The sequence below is a fragment of the Idiotropiscis lumnitzeri genome, chromosome 7, assembly GCF_059441095.1.
Source record: "Idiotropiscis lumnitzeri isolate Australia: NSW breed Sydney's pygmy pipehorse chromosome 7, RoL_Ilum_1.0, whole genome shotgun sequence".
Taxonomy (NCBI): domain Eukaryota; kingdom Metazoa; phylum Chordata; class Actinopteri; order Syngnathiformes; family Syngnathidae; genus Idiotropiscis; species Idiotropiscis lumnitzeri.
Window position 1 is genome coordinate 2,369,689 of NC_142397.1, and position 19,606 is coordinate 2,389,294.

The 19,606-nt window shown below is 44.3% G+C and overlaps 1 protein-coding gene across 2 annotated transcripts in view; it reads left to right on the forward strand.

The window, feature by feature from the left end:
* Positions 1-19,592, forward strand: part of fndc3a (fibronectin type III domain containing 3A) — a 43,525-nt gene extending 23,933 nt beyond the window's left edge. The window contains exons 5-28 of one of the 2 annotated variants that reach the window (XM_088300712.1): positions 1,030-1,106; positions 1,256-1,502; positions 1,887-2,162; positions 3,118-3,176; positions 5,482-5,624; positions 5,969-6,028; positions 6,104-6,242; positions 6,933-6,986; positions 7,168-7,292; positions 7,984-8,158; positions 8,859-8,945; positions 10,244-10,382; positions 10,449-10,517; positions 10,609-10,727; positions 11,594-11,699; positions 12,369-12,544; positions 12,902-13,015; positions 13,319-13,468; positions 13,610-13,968; positions 14,185-14,397; positions 14,939-15,105; positions 15,209-15,333; positions 16,412-16,769; positions 18,094-19,592. In XM_088300712.1, coding sequence (XP_088156838.1) covers positions 1,030-1,106; positions 1,256-1,502; positions 1,887-2,162; positions 3,118-3,176; positions 5,482-5,624; positions 5,969-6,028; positions 6,104-6,242; positions 6,933-6,986; positions 7,168-7,292; positions 7,984-8,158; positions 8,859-8,945; positions 10,244-10,382; positions 10,449-10,517; positions 10,609-10,727; positions 11,594-11,699; positions 12,369-12,544; positions 12,902-13,015; positions 13,319-13,468; positions 13,610-13,968; positions 14,185-14,397; positions 14,939-15,105; positions 15,209-15,333; positions 16,412-16,747 — 3,515 coding nt within the window. In that variant the 3' untranslated portion in view covers positions 16,748-16,769; positions 18,094-19,592. Of the gene's footprint in view, positions 1-1,029; positions 1,107-1,255; positions 1,503-1,886; positions 2,163-3,117; positions 3,177-5,481; positions 5,625-5,968; positions 6,029-6,103; positions 6,243-6,932; positions 6,987-7,167; positions 7,293-7,983; positions 8,159-8,858; positions 8,946-10,243; positions 10,383-10,448; positions 10,518-10,608; positions 10,728-11,593; positions 11,700-12,368; positions 12,545-12,901; positions 13,016-13,318; positions 13,469-13,609; positions 13,969-14,184; positions 14,398-14,938; positions 15,106-15,208; positions 15,334-16,411; positions 17,137-18,093 lie in introns of those variants that run through there. The other variant, XM_088300713.1, reaches the window with a different exon arrangement.
* Positions 19,593-19,606: the final 14 nt, after the last annotated feature.

The following is a 19,606-nucleotide window of genomic DNA, read 5'->3' on the forward strand; positions in this document are numbered from 1 at the left end:
ACTTAAGTTTCGTTCCAGTGACAAGTGATTAAAAATTGATCCCGAAATTGAAATATTACTCAGCTGAAACCGTACAACCCTCTTAAGGTAGCGCGTTATGCCTGACTGTGAGCACATAAAGCGGGAGGCGGTGCTGAGGCTTGTCAGTGATGTTTCAAAGGCAAGCCTTTGGACTTGCGAGGCTCGTATTTGTTGCCCATTTGCTCTGTGCTTACGCCAGCTCCCAAAAATGAAGACAAACTCCCCCACAAGCGGGTCGTCCGGAGGTCAGTATGTGCTGGATTTTTCTGGACCTCTCGCATGACACGTGGGGCTCGGGTCCCGAGTGTTTATGTCTGACGTTCTCATAACTCGCTTTAAAACAGGCTTTCTGCTGAGCTGCCTCAAAGCGGCTGCACTCCGGCCACGGCCGTGCAGGAAACGTTGTCGTCGTCTCTTCAGCACTTTGGCTGAGTGGTCATCTTGTGGGTTTTTTATTTATTTTTTTTTTAATATATGAAATGAGCAATCTAATTCCAGATGCAGGCCATGATGATAATTAAGTGCGAGTTAGCACGCCTTTTGAAGAGCGTCTACACAGTTCCTTCTGGTGTTTCAGTTCAGTCGTCTGATAGGCACGCGCAACTCCTATTCTCATTTAATAATGAGGCGTAGCAGTGTACCGTCACGCTAATGCTCGCCTGCGCCGCCATGCACGTCGGCCAACAGTTATTTCAATCCTTGTCTATGCTCAATTGGTACTGCGAACATTTCCTACACTCACCAGGAACTCAAAAGAGACTGACGACTGGTCGCAGATGCCAATTTGCGGTGAGGTGTTTTATTTGGAAGGCTGCAATATGGTATCAAAATTCCTGACAAGGCTCGACCTGGATTATTGTACCCCTTGCAAAAGCAACAGTACAAGCAAGTTAGCATGATGACGACAAAAGCATTTGTGAGAAGAGCCACTTGTGACCTTCCTGACTGCACTTTTGTTTGTCTTTGGGTCTTTGATGTTTCTTCTCCCCACCCCCTGCCTTTCTGTAGGTCCTGCTCAGGTTCCCATGATGTCTCCAAACGGTTCAGTGCCTCCAATCTATGTGCCTCCTGGTTACATTTCACAGGTAAGCATCCTGTAGATCATTGATTCCCAACTACTGGTGCAGTGAGAGGTCATCTGGTGTACTGCTGGAATTTGTCGAGTTTCACATAATTTTTCTGCAGATCGCATTTAAAAAAAAATAAAAAAAATAACACGGATGTCGTCTTCCAGATCATTGAGGAGAACGGAGTGCGACGGGTGCTGGTGTTGCCACAGCAACCCGAGTTCCACCCGGGCGGCCACTCTCCTCTCCACCATGCGCCGCCACCCCCCCACGCCCACCTGCCTGCCTTTATCCCGCACCCGGCCATGATGCCCCCGCCCCCTCAGCTGTACACGGGCATGGTGGGCGGAGTGGGCGACATGAGCTCGCAGTACATCTCCCAATATCATCCGGCTCACATCTACTCAGAGCAGGGTGAGACGGCGCCCAATTTGGTTTTCATCTGGATGTGTATGTGCATCGGCGTCACTGTGGCACATGCGTTACATTCACAATTCACTCTAGTTATTATACGATAGAATGAGTTACAATTGACTCAAAATTATAAAGTGTGATTTGCTGCAATTATTATGATACAATTCGAATGTGAACCAATTTCGATACGATTCACTGCCATTACCATGCTTTTTAATCGTACGCGCAACAAATGACTCCAAATTCGATGTCATATACAATTGACTCTAATTGCGATGCCATTTGAATCACTCCAATCCCGATATGACGGGATCCCCTCGATATTGTCGGCGTGTTTGTAAATGTTGACCGCCCGGTTTGTATTTACTTTGGTTTTCAATTCAGTCTCTGCAGATTCCCACACCCAACACGGACGGCCGGCATTCGTCCACAGAGACGACAGAACGAGCAAAACGTACGAGCGGCTCCAGAAGAAACTGAAGGACCGTCAGGGAGGCAGCGGCGGAGGGCAGGTGAAGGACAGCCCTCCCCCATCGCCTCGGAAGACCTGCGGCAGCCCCACGACGCCCGACGTCCACAACGGCGTGGGAGGCAAAGGTCCCGAAGCCGAGCATGCGTTGGACAGGCAAGCGGGCCGGGGCAAAAATGGAGAGGCTGAAGGTCAGTGGGTTAAAGACAAAGGCGAGAGATGTTCTCATGCTATGTGCTTAAATAGAATATGCAGATAGTTGTGTTAAAAAATATGGTAAAAGTTGTACTTATTCAACTTAGAGTAAAAACTACAGAAATGCAACAGTAAAATTAAAAATGTTACTGTCGATTATATTTTTAACGGAAAAGAAACCCCTGCAACTATTTAGTACTTTTTCTTTCCTTCCCACCACTCGTGAAAGAGGAGGCAGTTTGGAAGGTTTACATTTGGCTGTGGTGTTTGCGGATGTTTGGGAGTTTGTTTGCATTCAGGCGCTGAAAATAGAGCCTCATTAGCAGTGCCAGCAGCCGGGCGGCCAGCATTTTTCTTGATTGCCATCATTAATCATTAAAGATTACGTTGCAAGTACACAACCAGAAAATTACTGTCAGTTTGTGCGAGGTTAAAGGAAAAACATAATGGAAATGGGCGTTAATTACATGTATACAAACAGTTGGGTCGGTGGCGCATCGGCCCATCCAGCAGTTGTGAAATGACACAATCAAGAAAATCCAAAATTTCGGAAAATGTCGCAGATTGTGACGTAAGAGTGCGGCTAATTTACAAAATTCTGACACCCACTTTCTAAGGCCGTGATTTGGCGGTTAGGCTGGGTGAAGATCCACGTCAAGCTACGGCTCTCACCTTTATTTCATTATTCGTAGTCTTTTCGATCAATTTTATACGTTTTTATACGCAACATACATAACTTAAAAAATATATTTACAGATTTGTACGTTATTACGATTAACTAACGTAAGTGACTGAGGTCTTTTTTTTATTAATTTAGTTTTTTTTTTTTTTTTTTACATACAGGAGCTTACTGCACATCATTTGCAAAAGCCCAATCGGTAGCAAAAAAACGGATCTTATGTGGCGATGACTGTTTTTATAATTCCTCCATTGATATTTTTCTCTCCCCAGAGTTGGATGCAGCTGCACAGGCCCTGCAAGCGCTGCTGAGCACCATAAGTAAACCGTTGGTTCGTATGCCCTCCCTATTATCTCATGTTTTGCTTTTCGCCCAATTTGCTTGGATTTGCATGTTTTTATGTGACCGTCAGCAGTACGTCTGCGCGAGAGGGCTAATGATGCAAATGCATGGCGTCATTAAACGTCCTATTAACACCGGTGATGAATTCCCGCTGACGCCCGGCTAATGGAGTCTGACCTGCTGACGAGCACACTCGCGGGAATTTTCCGCTCCCATAATGTGTTGACTTGAGATGGAATGGGGTTTCCTTTTAAGACAAATGTGTTAAAATGACGTGGCGCTCCACTCGTATTGACAATAAATGTTGTGATGTTGATTGGCTCAGTAAAATATCCATTTGGGCAATAGTGGTTGGATGCGTTGAATTGGTCAACCGCGGACGTAATTCACGCTCCCTCTTTTTATACTCAAGTTGGAGTTTTCAATGTTGAAACTGTGTGAGGAGGGTTTGATTGAAGTTAAGAGCATATTCAAATTTGTCAGGTGAAAAAAGTTTAATATGGACGATGGTGGAAAAATGCAGAGAACAAAACATGAACATTGAGTCTACTTAACTCATTGACTACCATTGACGGCTAAAGACGTCAAAAATCAATTTTTTTTTTTTACTTGACTGGTAGAGAATGAGTAAGTAACTCTGGAACTAATACTTGGAACACAGTGACACACACACACTCACACTCAGACACACACACAATTGTGGCGCAACCACACATCAAGAGCATGGAATAGTATCGTTAACATTTTATGCAATGCTTACTACTACTCTTAATGATACTGCATATCAATCCTGTACTTCAATGGTACTAGTTTTTGTTTGGAAAAATAGCAAAACACATTAAGATTTTTTTTTCTCTAAGAAATCCAGATTCTTGGGGGTTCTTCTAAAGCAACAAAAATCAAAAGACAAAATGGCTGTTTTAGCCAGCGCTGAATGGGGGATTAGCGCTGAAATAGAATTTCTTTGACCTCATAAAATGTGCCGCACAATCCTCTGAGCTCCTTGTAAACGGCGCAAAAGGGAGTCCATTTCAAAGCGGCCGGATAAACCGAGAAGTCTCAGGCCCGGATACAAAGAGGGATTTTTATTTATTCCCCCCTCCCCCCTCCCCCCCGTCTCTTCTTCTATTTGCCGCCACACGGGTTTGGTTAAAGGACTGTGATGCGAAACAGTGGGGTGTAATGGAGTAAGGTGCCCCCCCCCTGGGTTGGTAAGGTGCTCGACCTGTTCCACTTCCTCCGCGTGTCAATGGGCCCCATAGGTGGAGCGCAGGCTATTTTTAAGCTTCCTCAAAAGAGACCCAACGTAATCTTGTGACTGTCACAGTGCATCCCTGTTGAAATTGTGCTTAGGAAGGCGGCCGCAGGATATTGTTACAATATATAGACTGTGTCACTTCCTGGGCACTCCATTATGCACACTTGAAAGTCTAATTCAGTGTTATTCAACATTTATTGAGTGAAGCCACGTATTACGTGTGAGACAACTTTTTTCGCACACCAGCAAATAGAAGTCACAAAATGTATTTACACTAAAATATTGATCTCATCTCAGTATACGCACATATCGACTGACTCGGTGTGAAATCCGGGGCGCTTTATTTCAGCACAAATCTATTATTCTGGTGACTGAATGGCAACAGGAGGGTACACTGATAGGTTCTTTAATCCTGTTTTTGAGCATTTGAGAGGTCTGCCTGTCGCCATACATCACTGGCATAGAGAGAGGAACAAAGATACATTATTTGTAATTAATAAATATTTTTTTAGACTCATTAAAAGCACGCAAATGTGCTTCCGTGCATTTGTTGTGACGCACTGGTCAAATTCAAGAGCTTTTTCCTAGTTCGGTTATACGCTGGGGGTCTTCATGTCACGGCTGTGCTGACTGTTGTCACCCAATGCGCAATTTTCCAGGCAAAATTGTGAGCGGACTCTCAGTGGTGGTAAACAGACGGTGCCGTAAGCTTTTGTGAATTGCACATGCAGCCAAGATTTCCAGTAACCGCCACTAACACCCCAGGCTTAAACTTCCTCTTCCTCGACATACAAAGCTTGGCTGTTTGTCCGGATCACTTTTACATACTTCGGCGACACCAAAGGCTTCTCGGTCCGTTTCAGAACGGCCACGAAAATATACCGAGGATTGTTCTATTGAGTTGTGGTGTCAGGTGGCACCTCGGTGTGTGAAGCCCATCGAGCTGTAAACGCTTGTAACAGACGCTGTTTACACACCTGCCGGCCGGATAACACTTTATCGCTGATAGAGCCCCGTGTTTGTGTACTTGTGGCAGGTGTCAGACATTCAGGCCCGGGCCGTTGAGGCTAGCTGGAGCGCACCCAAAACGGAGGACGACAGCACCCCCGCGGGGACACTCAGCTATGAGGTGTCGGTCTCATTTAGTGGAAAGGATGGAAAGTACAAGAGCATGTACTGGTGAGTGACGCCGACACCGTTCATACGGCCCTGAATTCATCACTCGCATAATTCCAAAATGTATTCATACAAACTCTATAATAAAAAATAATAATAATAATGGAGCATAATAAAATACAGTAAGCACGCAGTTGTAAACTTGTTGAGAATTCATCAAACTTTTGCAGTGTTTTTCTTTTCTTTTTTTTTTTAAAGAAAAATTGCCGACCAAATAAGTAATGAGTTCTCACTGTAGAGTCCCTGACTGAATGATGGCCAGACTCTTTAAATGATGGCTCAGAAAGCTTTTATTTGGACCACACATTTCTCCTTCACTACACTGATTAGTTTTCCTTTCGTGGCAGTGGCGAGGAACTAAGTGCAACTTTAGTGGACCTTCGACCAGCAACGGACTATCACGTCAGGTCAGCCATAAGGCGCTTTTAAAGGTGGCAGGACATTTTGCGTAACCTGCTCTTTGGCTCTCTTCCCGCCTGCAGGGTCCAGGCCATGTGTAACTGTTTACAGGGAAGCCCGTCGGAGGCCGTGAGCTTCACCACGCTAAGCTGCGAGCCAGAACCTCCCAATGCTCCCAAGAAGGCCAGCGGGACCAAGAACTCTCTCGTGCTCCAGTGGAAGGTACCGTGTTAATGAGTCGGCTTTAAGGGTGCCGGGATCGGCAGCAACATGACTGAGGCATTATGCCCGGTGTTGACTTTCAAAACTATGAGAGTCACTTAGAAGCAGGCGGCTCCAGCTAACGTAGCATTTTAAATATTCACTCAGTGCTCAGTCGTGTTGGACAACACAAAAGGATCGACTCGAATGCGCAATAATGAGCACAGGATTGCCAAATCGACGTTCTTTGTTTACAAGGAGACGACGGCCTGGCCTCGTGGAAGGAAGTGAACAGCATGGCAAAAAGAGCAGCCCTTTCTTCTGGTTGTTGTTGGGGCCCCCATTTCAGGGGGTTCCTGTGTAATTAACGTTCTCATTTAGCCAGCGGGAAAAGGCTCCGCTTGTAAAGATGGCCTCCCAAGTGTGCGCGCGTGTGTGTGTGTAGAAATGTGTGTTAGTGTCTGTTCACAAGTGTGTGTGTGTTAATGGGCTTTGCAAAAACTAGCATGCGGTCTCAGCAAACCTTCAGCGGATTAATTAAAACAGCTAAAAAAAAAAAAAAGGTGCACACAGCTTGATGCGTCTTGTCCGTTACGTTGTACCTCAACAAGGCTTCAAGTGACCCGAGGCAACGTGTTGCCCACACCGTGTATCGAGTGTCACACATACATTGTCGCATTGTCATGTTTGCTTGTTTTTGTTCTCCTTTAGGCTCCATGCGACAACGGTTCCAAAGTCCACAACTACATTCTTCAATGGGATGAGGTGAGCGTGTTTTTGAATGACTCCTCAAATGCAACACGATCCAGTCAGGATTTTATGACTGAGTGGCGTGAATACATAATCGTTAAAGCAACCAGTTTTTAGTACATTTTGTCCATTCAAGTTGCGATTGAGCTGCAGCCAACTGACTTATTAGTCACAGAAAAACCAAATTGCTTTGTAGGGGAAGGGCACGGGCGTTTTTGAGCAGTGCTACTACGGACCTCAGAAGCATTACAGAGTGGCCAAACTTTCGCCAGCCTCCAGATACTCCTTCCGCCTCGCAGCCAAAAATGACATGGGTGTCAGGTAGGTCATCTTCCTTACATGGATTACATCATTTCTGTGTTTGTTCCTTTGTGGGCGGAGCAAAATGATTCCATAAGTAGATGTGCAATACAAAGATTTTGTCAGGTATATTTTTCATGGAGTTGACGTGGAAGTGTCTCGCCCAGCTTGTCTGTGAAATTTATCTTTGTAAGCCAGTGTAGTGACAGACAGATCCCTGTAGATGGCGGCGTTGAGATGAGCACAGCTTTTGTGTCGAAGATAAAGAATAGGGCCTGAATCTTAGCGTGCCACGTTGATTATGAGGGTGATAAATGTCGAGACAAGTTGAGGCGTCTCAAAGTCCCGACAGAGTATGAAAATGTGTGATATAAACCGTATATGTGTCACGGTAGGTAACAGAAAGCATGTGTCGCGATCCGAAGAAATCATGACTCACTTCTTGCCTTGAATGACGAACAGCATGTAAAAAAGCCCTTGACGTTGAGCTCAAAGCATGCGGTGAGTCATGCTCACAGTGCATTTCTCAGTCATATTTGTCATTAAAAAAAAAAAAAAATTTGCTATCAAAAGCCCCTGTCGCAATCTCATCTTTATCAAAGAAAAAATATTAGCATCAGCTACTGTTGTGCCTGATGACATTTCTCTTTGGTCAAACTTGTGTTGTCGATGAAACCAAGTCATGTTTTATTGTCTTTCTTTCATCTCCCAGCGATTTCAGTGAATCTGTGGAGCTGTTCACCTCATGCAGCGTGCCATCGCCGCCCTTCCCTCCCGAGCTGGAGATGGCCGGCATCACCTGGCTGTGTCTCAAGTGGCAGCGGCCCAGCGGCTCGCCCAAGGAAGACGGCGTCTCCTACATCCTGGAGATGGAGGAGGAAGGCTCGGTAGGGCGCGTTTATTTATTTATTTTTTGACAATGATGACAATAGATATCCACGGCAGGGTGCCATCCCGAACACGTGCAAATAGTTGTTCACTGTGCACCCCCCACAGCAACCCTTCATGCATTCTTTGAACGAAATTTGGCTATAGTCAAAATCTTGAAAAAAATGTAAATGTCCCTCACACTAAAATGTTTGTAATTGCCCGTAGTGGCCACAAGATGGCAGCAAAACGTTTTCTCAGAACAAACTTGACTGATAAGTCAAGGTACCGCTGAAGAAATTGGTGTCAAAGAAGTATGTCGATGTGAGTTAGCAAATGTTGTTGAGGACGTTTCTGAACTTCTCAGTGACAAGCTCAATATTGTGTGATCAATCTAAAATTTGTTTTGGAATTATAGTTTGGTATATTCGCAGTCTTAGCTAATAATACAGGCAGTTACTTAAAAAAAAAAAATATATATATATATACATACACGGTTGACTCTGTGAACCATTCAAGCAGTACATTTACCTCATTCGCTAAAGGGAAGGTAACATTGTTCAGATGACATTTACGGTTTGGTGCAGCTTCCTGGAAACACGCGCCGTGTCAGTGACAGCCCCTTCCCGCCCGTATCGCTTGTCTCAACGTTGTTGTTGTCTTGAAAGACTTGGCTGGGCGCCGCGTCTCCCCTGACGGCTGTCTTGTCCCGCTCCCCAGGGTTACGGTTTCCAGCCCAGCTATGACGGTGACGATCTCTCCTGCATGGTCAGGAACCTCCACAGGAGCACCAAGTACAAGTTCCGGGTAAGGCAGATAGTGGTTGTCATAGCGGTGTTGAGGGAGGGCAACTCTGGTGATCCTTGTGTTGGAAGTTTGTGAGTGTGCGTGGATGACAGCAGGTGCATGTGTGAATTGTTTTATCTTTTTTTTCTTTTATGAACGCTGCTGTGAGCTTGTGGCGTTGAAGCTGCCGAGGCCCACAGCATCTTTGTGAGTCATCCCGGTTTGGCCAGAATTTGTGGCAGCGGGCCTCTAAACCTCACTAGACGGGAGCATCCTGCCGGTCGCGCCTGCTGCTGCTCAGCACAGGCTTGTCAACAACACTGTTTTTATTAGCGTCCCGGGAAGTCGAGCGCTTTGTTGTGCTCCTCGTTAGCATGAGCACGTCATTTATTTTGCAATGCGTCCTACTGACTTGGGCTGGCTTGTTTGAATTACAAGCGTGCCGCATGCGGTTATACTACGACATCCGTTCCGCTGTCCTGACGACACGGTTATTACAAACACCGCCATTGCTCACGTTAAGAAAAACTGCTTGCCGCTTTGCAATTATCCAACTGCCGGATGCTTCGCGCGGATGAGATGAACTCGGCGGGCCCGCAGCCAGATTAGCACGTTGGTGCACACGTGCGCCACTCGCTGAATTGCACAAATGCCACTCGGCGCTCACGGGGCCTTTTTTTTAGTGTTGCCCAAACGAGCGGCCTCTCTCTGCGATGTTCCCTCTCCGGGACAACAATAACACCGGAACATGGGAGAGTTGCAAGGAAAAGCAAATAAGATCTGTCTCATTAAAGACAAAAAGGGGAAGGGGAGGGGCAAGTGTTCACTTGATTCTTACAGGAAACCAATGAGCAACACATGCGTACATACTTGCTCACTCTCATGTACACACACTTCACACACATGCTTTGTTCCTCACTCACGCTGACCTCTCAAGCACACACGTATGGCGAGTCTCTCGCTACACACACTCTTGACGCTCCCATGTTGACTCTCCTGCCCACATGTACTCTCAAACACACACACGCTGGCTCTCATACACCGTCCCTCACACACACTCTCTTGCACTGACTCTCTACTAGACTCACTCTTTATTCACACAATCAGCCTGACTCTCCATGCTCCAAATCTTTCACGCACCTTCTGACCCGCTTGCAAACACCCTCTCGCTCACCCTAACCTTCTCTCAACTTTGTGTTCACATGGCGAGGGAACACTTTTTTTTCATCTTTTGTTTCACAATTAGGGGATCTGTGATAATGCACTAGATTAATGGCTTTGTCTTGATGCCTCATTTCGCACCCCGCTGCCCTGTCCAGGTGGCAGCGTACAACTCCGAGGGCAAGAGTAACCCCAGCCCGGTGGTGGACTTCATCACCAACCCGGACCGACCCAGTTATCCCTCCAGGCCCGTCATCAAGGGCAAAGTTCTGCCCAACAGCTTCAAGTTGGCCTGGGGTACGCATCTTTTGGCAAAATGTAGACCCAGTGCGACGACGTTCATTTCTGTGCTTTTCGTTTTAGATCCCCCTAAAGAAAATGGCGGAGCGGATGTCACCAAGTATGTTGTGGAGATGTCGGAGGGATTAAGTGGTGAGTGAAAAGCCTTTTTACGGGCGGGGGTGCTGGTTCTGTTCATTGCTAGTTAAATGAAGTATTATGTGGTGGTATCGTGCGTGCTCAGGTTTGTCGTGGGAGCTGGTGTATTCAGGCCCGGCCATGGAGCACGTGTGTGACGGCCTCAAGCCCGGCTGCTCCTACCAGGCGAGAGTGTACTGCATGAGCGAGGGGGGGCAGAGCCCGGTGAGTCATTCATAAACGCACACATTTTCACGCTGCCGGATTTGTGTGGCTGCTTATTTGAACGGAGGCACAATAAGGAAAAGGGTATGATGATCTGTAAGTCAGGTCAGGCGACCTATTATTAGAATTTCATGTTTGTAACTTCCTCTTGAAAGTGGACTTACGGAAGGAAGTGTTATTTTAAACTGTGCTGAGCTGTCTGGCGGCTTTTTGCAATATGATTTCCAGAGACCTCTTGTGCGTTAGAACTCCTTTGCAGGAGCAGATTTGCAAGTGGTAACCAGTCGTCAACCGTGCCGCCTGATTCTAAAACACTTAAATATAATTTAAAACTATCCTTGCCCTTAAAAAAAATAGCTTACCCAATATTTTATTTTGACTAAATGCACCAGAAAAATAAACAATTGGGTGAATTTGTGAGTAGCAAGGCTGACATTTCCGGAGATTCACCGTAAAATGCCCAAATCAACAAAGTAATAAATAAAAACATGCTGCTACACAAATGTAAGAAAATCTTACCAGCGTTTCGATGAAGCTGACATAATGCAGTCTATGCTTGTTGGCTACTGAGACAACTCCTCGTCTACAGCAAGTCTGCTAACTGACGAACCCTCCCTGGATGTTTTGCCCTTGGCCTTGCAAGGAAGCATGACTCACGGTGGCAAGCGGGTGACATCACGCTTGCATGTTTGCCATTTTGTCTGGTTTTAAAAAAAATAAAAATAAATAAGTGTGTGTCCTGAACCCATGCGAATGATTTGCTGTGTGAGTGCAGAAAAGGGTTGTGTGTGTGTGTGTGTGTGTGTGCATGTGTGTGTGTTTTTTTAAATTGTTATGATCAAATTGTTTCTTGTTTTCTCCGCAAGCTGTCGGAGACCCTGCAGGTCCAGACTCCCGCAGTGCCCCCGGGGCCCTGCTCACCCCCCCGGCTGGTGGGCAAGCCCAAAGCCCGCGAAGTGCAGCTACGCTGGGGTGAGTCATTTGCTTTTCGATGCGTGGGATGTATTCTGGACTTTCTGGCTCTGGCTCAATTGCATTAAGCTCTGGCAACTTTGCGATGGGGTCGTGTGGTTGCCACATTTTCTTTGTTTTTTCTTGAGTTGTACAGTTTAAATGGAAACTACTAAAGGTTTCAACCTTTTTCATGGTGACAAATCTGCGAAACAGGCAAGAGCAAGAGCCAGACGCCATTACAGCGCTGTGGTCTGTGTTCGCCGTGGCTCGTTAATAGAGATGAAGTGCAAACTGACGCATTTCATCATGAAGTTGTAATAGCATTAACGCGCTCAAAATGCTAAATTCTATTAAATGTTGATTAATGTTCTTATCAATTGCCGGTCGTAAAAGTGTGGAGAAGATTAACTTGACGGACAATAAACCCTAAGAAGGATTTGAAAGACTTAATTGACCTCAGGAAATGGGGGGGGGGGATCTTCTCAAATTCACACTTTTTAGTTGATGACAAACAAAAATCAAAATCTTTGGTGTCTCTTCAATTTAATTCATTGGAAAACATGAACAAAAAAGCAGTACAGATAATTAGAAACTAAAGTCCAGTACTTGAGTAAATGCCGTTTACCCCAAAATGGCTTGCGCTGTATTTTTTTTTTTGCATATATTTATTATATTTCATTTTCCCAGGTGCGCCTCAGGTGGACGGCGGCAGCCCGGTGTCGTGCTACAGCGTGGAGCTGAGCGGGCCGCAGTCGGAGGAGAGCAGGGAGGTTTACCAAGGTCCTGAGCTGGACTGCGCCGTCGTGGGCTTGATGCCCGGCAGGACGTACGGCTTCCGGCTCAAGGCGGGAAACAAGGCGGGGGTGAGAAAGACGAACCATAACAGTACTGTGTTATTAGAGAGGGAGTTCACAGGATAAAACGTTTTTTTTGCCTGTGTGTGCGTGTGGAATTCATCTACTGTACTTGTCTGTTGTGGAAATCCCTGCTATATCCTGGAAATTGCAGTTTATAGCTGATTTCTTTTTTTTTTTTTTTTCTTCTATGGATTTGGTACAGCTTTTCACGTCAAGTACGGTATTAAAACCATGCAGTATGAAATCATTTTGTATTTAAGATAATGAACATTTTAAGCAGTCTTTCCGGCTTTTCAGTCTCTTGAGCTCTGATTCGATGTTAGGCTAAAGCCGATTTTAAAATAATTGTGTTTGGTTGTTCAGTTTGGGCCACTCTCGGAACGCTACGACGTCACCACCGGCCCCGGGGCCCCTGAGCAGTGCAAGGCGCCTTCCATCACGTGCAAATCACCCAGCTGTGTTGTAGTCAGCTGGGAGGTAAGGTGACGCAAACACCGAGTTAGTGGCACACAATTAACCGGATTTACAAGGGTTTAATTATTTTTTTTTTTACTAATTATTTATATGATTATTTTATTTGTTTATATATGTATAGTACACTGTTCCCTTCATTTTATCTATTATTTTCCCATAAACATAAGCCAGTAGTTGCATTTATTATTTAATATATTTAAACACATGCAAACAGATGTTGTTCGTTACATCATACTATTTTGTCCTTGATGTCATTATTCTGTGGTGACCTTATGAATAACTTTCTGATTTATTTTCCCCTTCCAGGCCCCCCCTTGCAACGGGGCTCCAGTGACGGAGTTTCGTCTTGAGTGGGGGGCAGCTGAGGGCAGCATGCAGCTGTGTTACAGTGGAGCAGCCCTCAGCCACGAGATGAAGGGCTTGCTGCCCGCCAGCAACTACTTCTGCCGGGTACAGGTACGAGGAGAGCACATGTATGACATAGAATAAATAGATACCAGGTGTGCCATGCCATATACCACCTTCCAGTAGCTTTAGAGAGCTTCCCTTAAGTTATATCGCCATCTTGTGGACAAACTTCATCTCTCGTCCTCACAGGCTCAGAATGTGGCAGGCGTGGGCCCCTTCAGCGAGGCGGTCTTGTGCCTGACCCTCTGCTCGGTCCCTGCCGCCGTCAACAACATCTGCGCCATGAAGGAGTCTGAGCTCACCAGGTTTGGCGCTCCTGAGGAGGTGGAAGAAGAAGAAGAAGAGGAGGAGGAAGATGAGGACGAATGTGTCCGGCCGCCACCGCTCTACTCGCCTTCCACCTGCGTGGGGATCTGCTGGGATCCCCCCTGCGACCACGGCTCGGAGATCACATCCTACCTGATCGACCTGGGTGAACGCCAGCCCGTCCTGGTCGGCCCGGTCACAAAGCACGTCATCCAGCACCTGCAACCCGACACCAGCTACAGGTGAGGCTTTCAGGCTGCAGAGTTTTTGTTAATAGAATCATTTGAATTTAGTAAGCTGAGTATAAATGGTAAACTATGACCCAGAAACACTCAAATATCATTTCAAACACCTCCTACAACATAAGCCCTTTTCCCCACCAGTGAGGCTAGATTCCACCCAAAAAAATACTGTTAATTATTGAATCGGCAGGTGATGACTGCCTTTTTCTCTTTCAGGATCCGAATCCAGGCCCTGAACAGCTTGGGCGCCGGGCCTTTTAGTCACACCTTTAAGCTGAAGACCAAGCCCCTGCCCCCGCAGCCGCCCCGCCTGGAGTGCACGGCCTTCAGCCACCACACCCTCAGGCTCAAGTGGGGCGACGGGCCAGCCAAAGCCTCCGTCTCAGACGCCCTCCAGTATCAGCTGCAGATGGAGGACAAGAGTGGCAGGTCTGTATGTTCAAAGTCAAACAGTTCCCAGGTGTCTTTATGGTAACTTAAGCCATCATTTTTCCATGAGTAATAAGGTTACAAGTTTCTTAAAAAGAGGGAGATGTTGTGATCATTTTGTCCAGGGGCGTCACTCATTTTTGTGGTTTTCCTCCGAGAGCCGTTATGAATGTGAACTCATATAAATGTATGAAACAAATTGATGGAAAGTGTGTTTGGAAATCAGAAGCCAGTAATGAACAATTTTCAATTTATTTTAAAAGGGAAGGATTGGTAACAAATGAATGGCAATATCTCATATCTCAATGTTGTTAAAAGTGAAGAAAAAGTTGATGCACATGATTTGCCCTTCTCGGGCCACATCTGGCCCCCGGACCTTGAGTTTGATAACCGTGATTGAGTCATTTAGATTGAATCATTTCTTTGATGTTGTGGTGTTTTCCAGTGTCTCTTGTTTTCACTCCCCCCAAAATCACTGGTACCCTGTGACCTCACATTCATCGTCCTGCAATTTTTCATGTCATGCGTGTTGTCATTGCAGATTTATCTCCTTGTATGAAGGAACATGCCACACCCACAAAGTGCAGAGGCTAAATGAGTCTACCTCGTACGCGTTCCGCATCCAGGCCTTGAACGAGGCGGGCTCGGGGCCCTTCTCCGCTGTTTACACCTTCACCACCCCGCGCTCTCCCCCGGCCCCTCTCAAAGGTAAGCTCCCTCGCGCTCTCCTGTCAGGATTTGACTTTTTAACTAAGCGGGCATTTGTTGCACGTTGCCGCGCGAATGCTAAGCTTGAATTTGTTTGTTGTAGCCCCAAAGCTGGAGCGAGTGGATGACAGTTCCTGCGAGGTGAGCTGGGAGGCGCTGTTGCCCATGAAAGGCGATCCGATCGCCTACACTCTGCAGTTCATGATGGGAAACTCTGACTTCAAGCAGGTGCGCACGCTCGCTCGTCCGCCGACCCTCGCATTCATCTCACACGGCAGAATTGTCCATTATGCAAAGGCCGTTGTTCTCCTTGACGAATGGCGGGCGCTGATGTCAAAGCAGCGCACAATAGGATCCAATAAGCGAGCGGAAGTGGGAGGCCTGCGTCTGGCTTTGCCTTCTCAGAGGATTGGGATTCATGTGTGCAATTTTCATCACAGGCGACACTTGGTTCTTGAATCCGGTCCACCCAGCAGTGGTCCTTTAGAATTTGTTGCACTAGTTTTGACATTTTGCACCCAAAAATGTGTTGGTAAAATGTAATTAATATAAAAATATACATACATTGTTTATGTTTTATATATTATTATATGGACCGTTGTTCCAAATCAGTGCCAATTGCTCTTTGTAATACTCTCAAAATAAACTAAAATTTCTATCGTCTTTTTCGAGCACATTTTCTAATTCACACATTGAACAACTCAAGTGTGCATTGTTTGATCTCAGAACTTCAGTTTTTTGTGCTGAAACTCTTACTGAGTTTTGCACATAAAATGACCAACTACAGACTCTTTTTTTTAAAAATTGATTTATTCTTATATTAAAATAGAATTAGATAAATATTTAAATAGGCCTGTTACAAATAATAGTTTAGCAGAAAATATTAGTTTTTATTATGCTGTATTCTTTATAAATTTGCAGTATGATACGCAAACATTTTCAGATATGTTTTATATACACTTGCTTAAGGAGACGCCCGAAGCCAGATTGTTTGTTGTCAGTGATCCTCCACTATTTGCGCCGAGCGTGATTAGTAGGTGCTGAGGTAATTGAACACCCCCACAAAAGACGGTTTAGATGCCACAAGAGAGTAGCAAAGCTATTAAAACAAAGAGGCTCATAAAGCACCAATAACATGTACTCAATCATGAAGCCATGTTACATAAATGTCTGCATTCCGCTCTCAAATTATTCAGCACTCAAAGCCGCTCAGATGTTCAGAATAACCAAATGTCGATCTTTTTTCTGATGTGGTTTTGATATTATTATCTTGTTGCAAATGGTTCTCCTATTCCTTTGTGGGCAGGCGTACAAAGGTCCTGGCACGTGCTTCACGGTGCAGCACCTCCACCCCAACAGCGACTACCGCTTCCGGGTGTGCGCCATCCGCCAGTGCCAGGACGCGCCCGAGCTGAGCGGGCCCTACAGCCCCACGGTGACGCTCAGCGTCCAGCGGGGGGGCGACGGCCCCGCCTCTGCTTCCTCCTCCAGGTCCACGTCCTCCTCGTCCTCGTCCACCTCGACGTCGGGCCGGCCCGGCCGAAGCCTGACGGACGAGCAGTGCGCCTTCCTGCTCCTCATGGTGTTCGCCGTCATCGCCATCCTCATCGCGTTCGTCATCCAGTACTTTGTCATCAAATGAGCGCCACCACCAGGGCACCACGGTTATTACAGCTTTATTCTTTTTTTTTTTTTTTTCACCCTTCTTTACACACTTTCCCCTCCTCCTGCTTCGCCACTGTGGGGGCTTCCTGTCACACAGAGTATGTACATTACTCCCCAAAAAATTTGGGATATTGGGTGAAATAACGGGATGAATCTAAAAGATACAAAAAACTTTGAATTAATTTGACCTATAAGCTTTTGAATTTCAAACTTTTCAGTTTCAGAGCTAAGGAGCAGAGTGGATATTTTTTTGAACGTATATCCAAGTTATTCCATTGAACGCCTTTCTGTGACTCTTCCAGTCACTGACATTCGACCAGGATTGTCAAACTCATCAATCGTATAAATGTGTCGTAATTTCATCGTGCCCTTGTATTCAATGTTGTTAAAATGTTTTAACAACAAATAGTTTGAAATCACACCTCATGGAAAATAATGATTCGATTAAATTAACCGGAAAAATTCTACCAGTAAAAAAAACAAAATGATAATAATAATCCGTTGCATAATTATTTTGAGCTGTTGTATGACCTTTAATTGACGTGTAGTTAAACCCGAAGCATCCTCAAAGGTGTCTTCATCATGCGAGTGGCCCTTCGCTTTTATCTCGTGTGATATGAGTTGATTGTAATTTATTTGGCTTTGTTGAATCATGGGAAAATGCCAAATAATAAAACAATCGTTCAATTAATTGTAATGGGAAAAAAAAAGATTTTGCAAACAACTTGAAGGTGAATTCAATTTTTATTCCATGAATTGATGGAATTTTCTATAGAATAATCCATTCTAAGAATATTTGATAGCTGCTGCCTTCATAAAATTGCTTTAGTAGGCCATAAAAAAAAAAAGTAATCACGTGATGGAGAGACTGGAGGCGACACAGAATTGCATGGAAGTGGACGTTCCATCTCTTGTGAATTTTAAAAAGGACTAAACAATTGGAACTTCAAAAATGGCTGAAGCTCCAATTAAGTTCACCATTGAAGGTTTGAGTGGTTGTCAAACTTCTTTTTCACAAAAAAAAAAAATCAAATCTAATCTCCAATTATCACCAGCGTGGCCAACCTCAATCAGTCAATCAAGCGTGCCCGTAAATGAACAGATGCAAATGTACTGGACTGACAATCACTGAAGTGCATTTTTATTTTGGGCTCATTTGACATTTCACCCCCAAAAGCACAATATCCCCAACTTTTTGCTAAAACTGTTTGTGTATAACCCTTATTTATATTTGCAGTCGTGTCCGCTATGAAGCTTTTTTTTTTTTTGTTTGTTTTTGTTCTTGTTTTTTCTTTTTTTTTTCCCCCCTTTCTCCGGGTGTAGTATCTGCGGGACCTGCCTGGAGAGTTTGCACAGTGAGGGCTTGAGGACCACATGAAGGGACCTTTATCTAAATCCATCAACTACTTAAAACCAGGTTGGATTTTTATGATGAGAAAATACACAATGTAAGATGATTTAGCACTTTGGGTTTGTTTTTGTTAGTGTGGGGAATGTTGAAGGATGCAAAAATGTGAGCGGAGAAATCCTATTTTTGTACAGTGGCGGTAGGGATGACCAAAAAAAATGGCTTGGATTTCATACTTATGAGAAATATAGAAAGTAAACTAACCAATCCAACTATTTTTACTCCCTAATGTAGCTTGTTTTTACAATCATGCAGCAGCTGCTTGACTCCGGAAATCATGTTCAGCACAAAAAAAAAATGTCTGCTTGTATTATGTTGTTTCCTTGATGTTGTCAAGGGGGGGTATTATTTTTTTTTTTTGGTTTCTTTTTTTTTTTTTGTTTTTTTTTGTTTTTTGGGGGTTTTTTTTGCGCATCTCAGTGAAAGGAAAAAAAAAACTTTGGCTGACTTTGCCTGGGTTGGCTTTTTAACGCCACTAACACTTTTATAAAAGAAAAAAGAAAAAAAAGTCACTGAAACAACTGAGCAAATTAAAAAAAAATATATGTTGTTTCAGAGGCCTTATTGGGAGGGAAAAATGTTGAGGTTCTGTTTTTTTTTTTTATTTAGTTAGTTAGAAACCACTACAAGGTGTTTTTATTTCCTTTATTTTTGCTACCTTTCATTTGCCGTCAGCAAAGAGAAGAAACACCGTAGTCCTATGTTCATTTTTAATTTTTTGGTTTTTACTTTGGGCTCGTCCAGGGTTATGTGTGAAATAAATAAATATATATATAAAATATCTATTTTATATATATATATAATATATATATATAAAATATATATTTTTTATATCATATGTGATAATATAAGTCAAGGAGAATAATGATATGCCGCGCATACCCCATCCATCACATAATTCTGACTTCTGTGTACTTGTTGAAATCAAAAACATTTGACTTTTCTCGTCTTCAGTCCAAAAATTGCAGTTATGTCAATAAAATAATAAATAGCAAAAATCTATCAGTACCTTGCAAATATGCTTTGATTTTGGTCCTCAAACGTCCTCTCGCGTGAAAGATCTTTTGATTGCAACGTGTGCCATTCGAACATCGACGGTTCAGTTTGGAGAGATTAAAACAAACCGTGAAAAAAAATGCCACCAAAAAAAAAGTCAAATATGCACAAAAATGGAGAAACTACCATTTTTATGTCATTTTAATCTTTGCAGTTATACCTCATTCACCATACATTCCAAAAATGACAATTTGTTGTACGATACATACTCAGCTAACGAGACATATCACTTTGCAAATGTTGATTGTGTGGCCGGGGAAATGGAATGGAATCATAGAAATGTATTTAACATGTTTATGTATAGCCATGATATCTACAACAAAAATCCATGCACAATAAATGATTTATTATTCTTAAATGTGACTCTTTTTT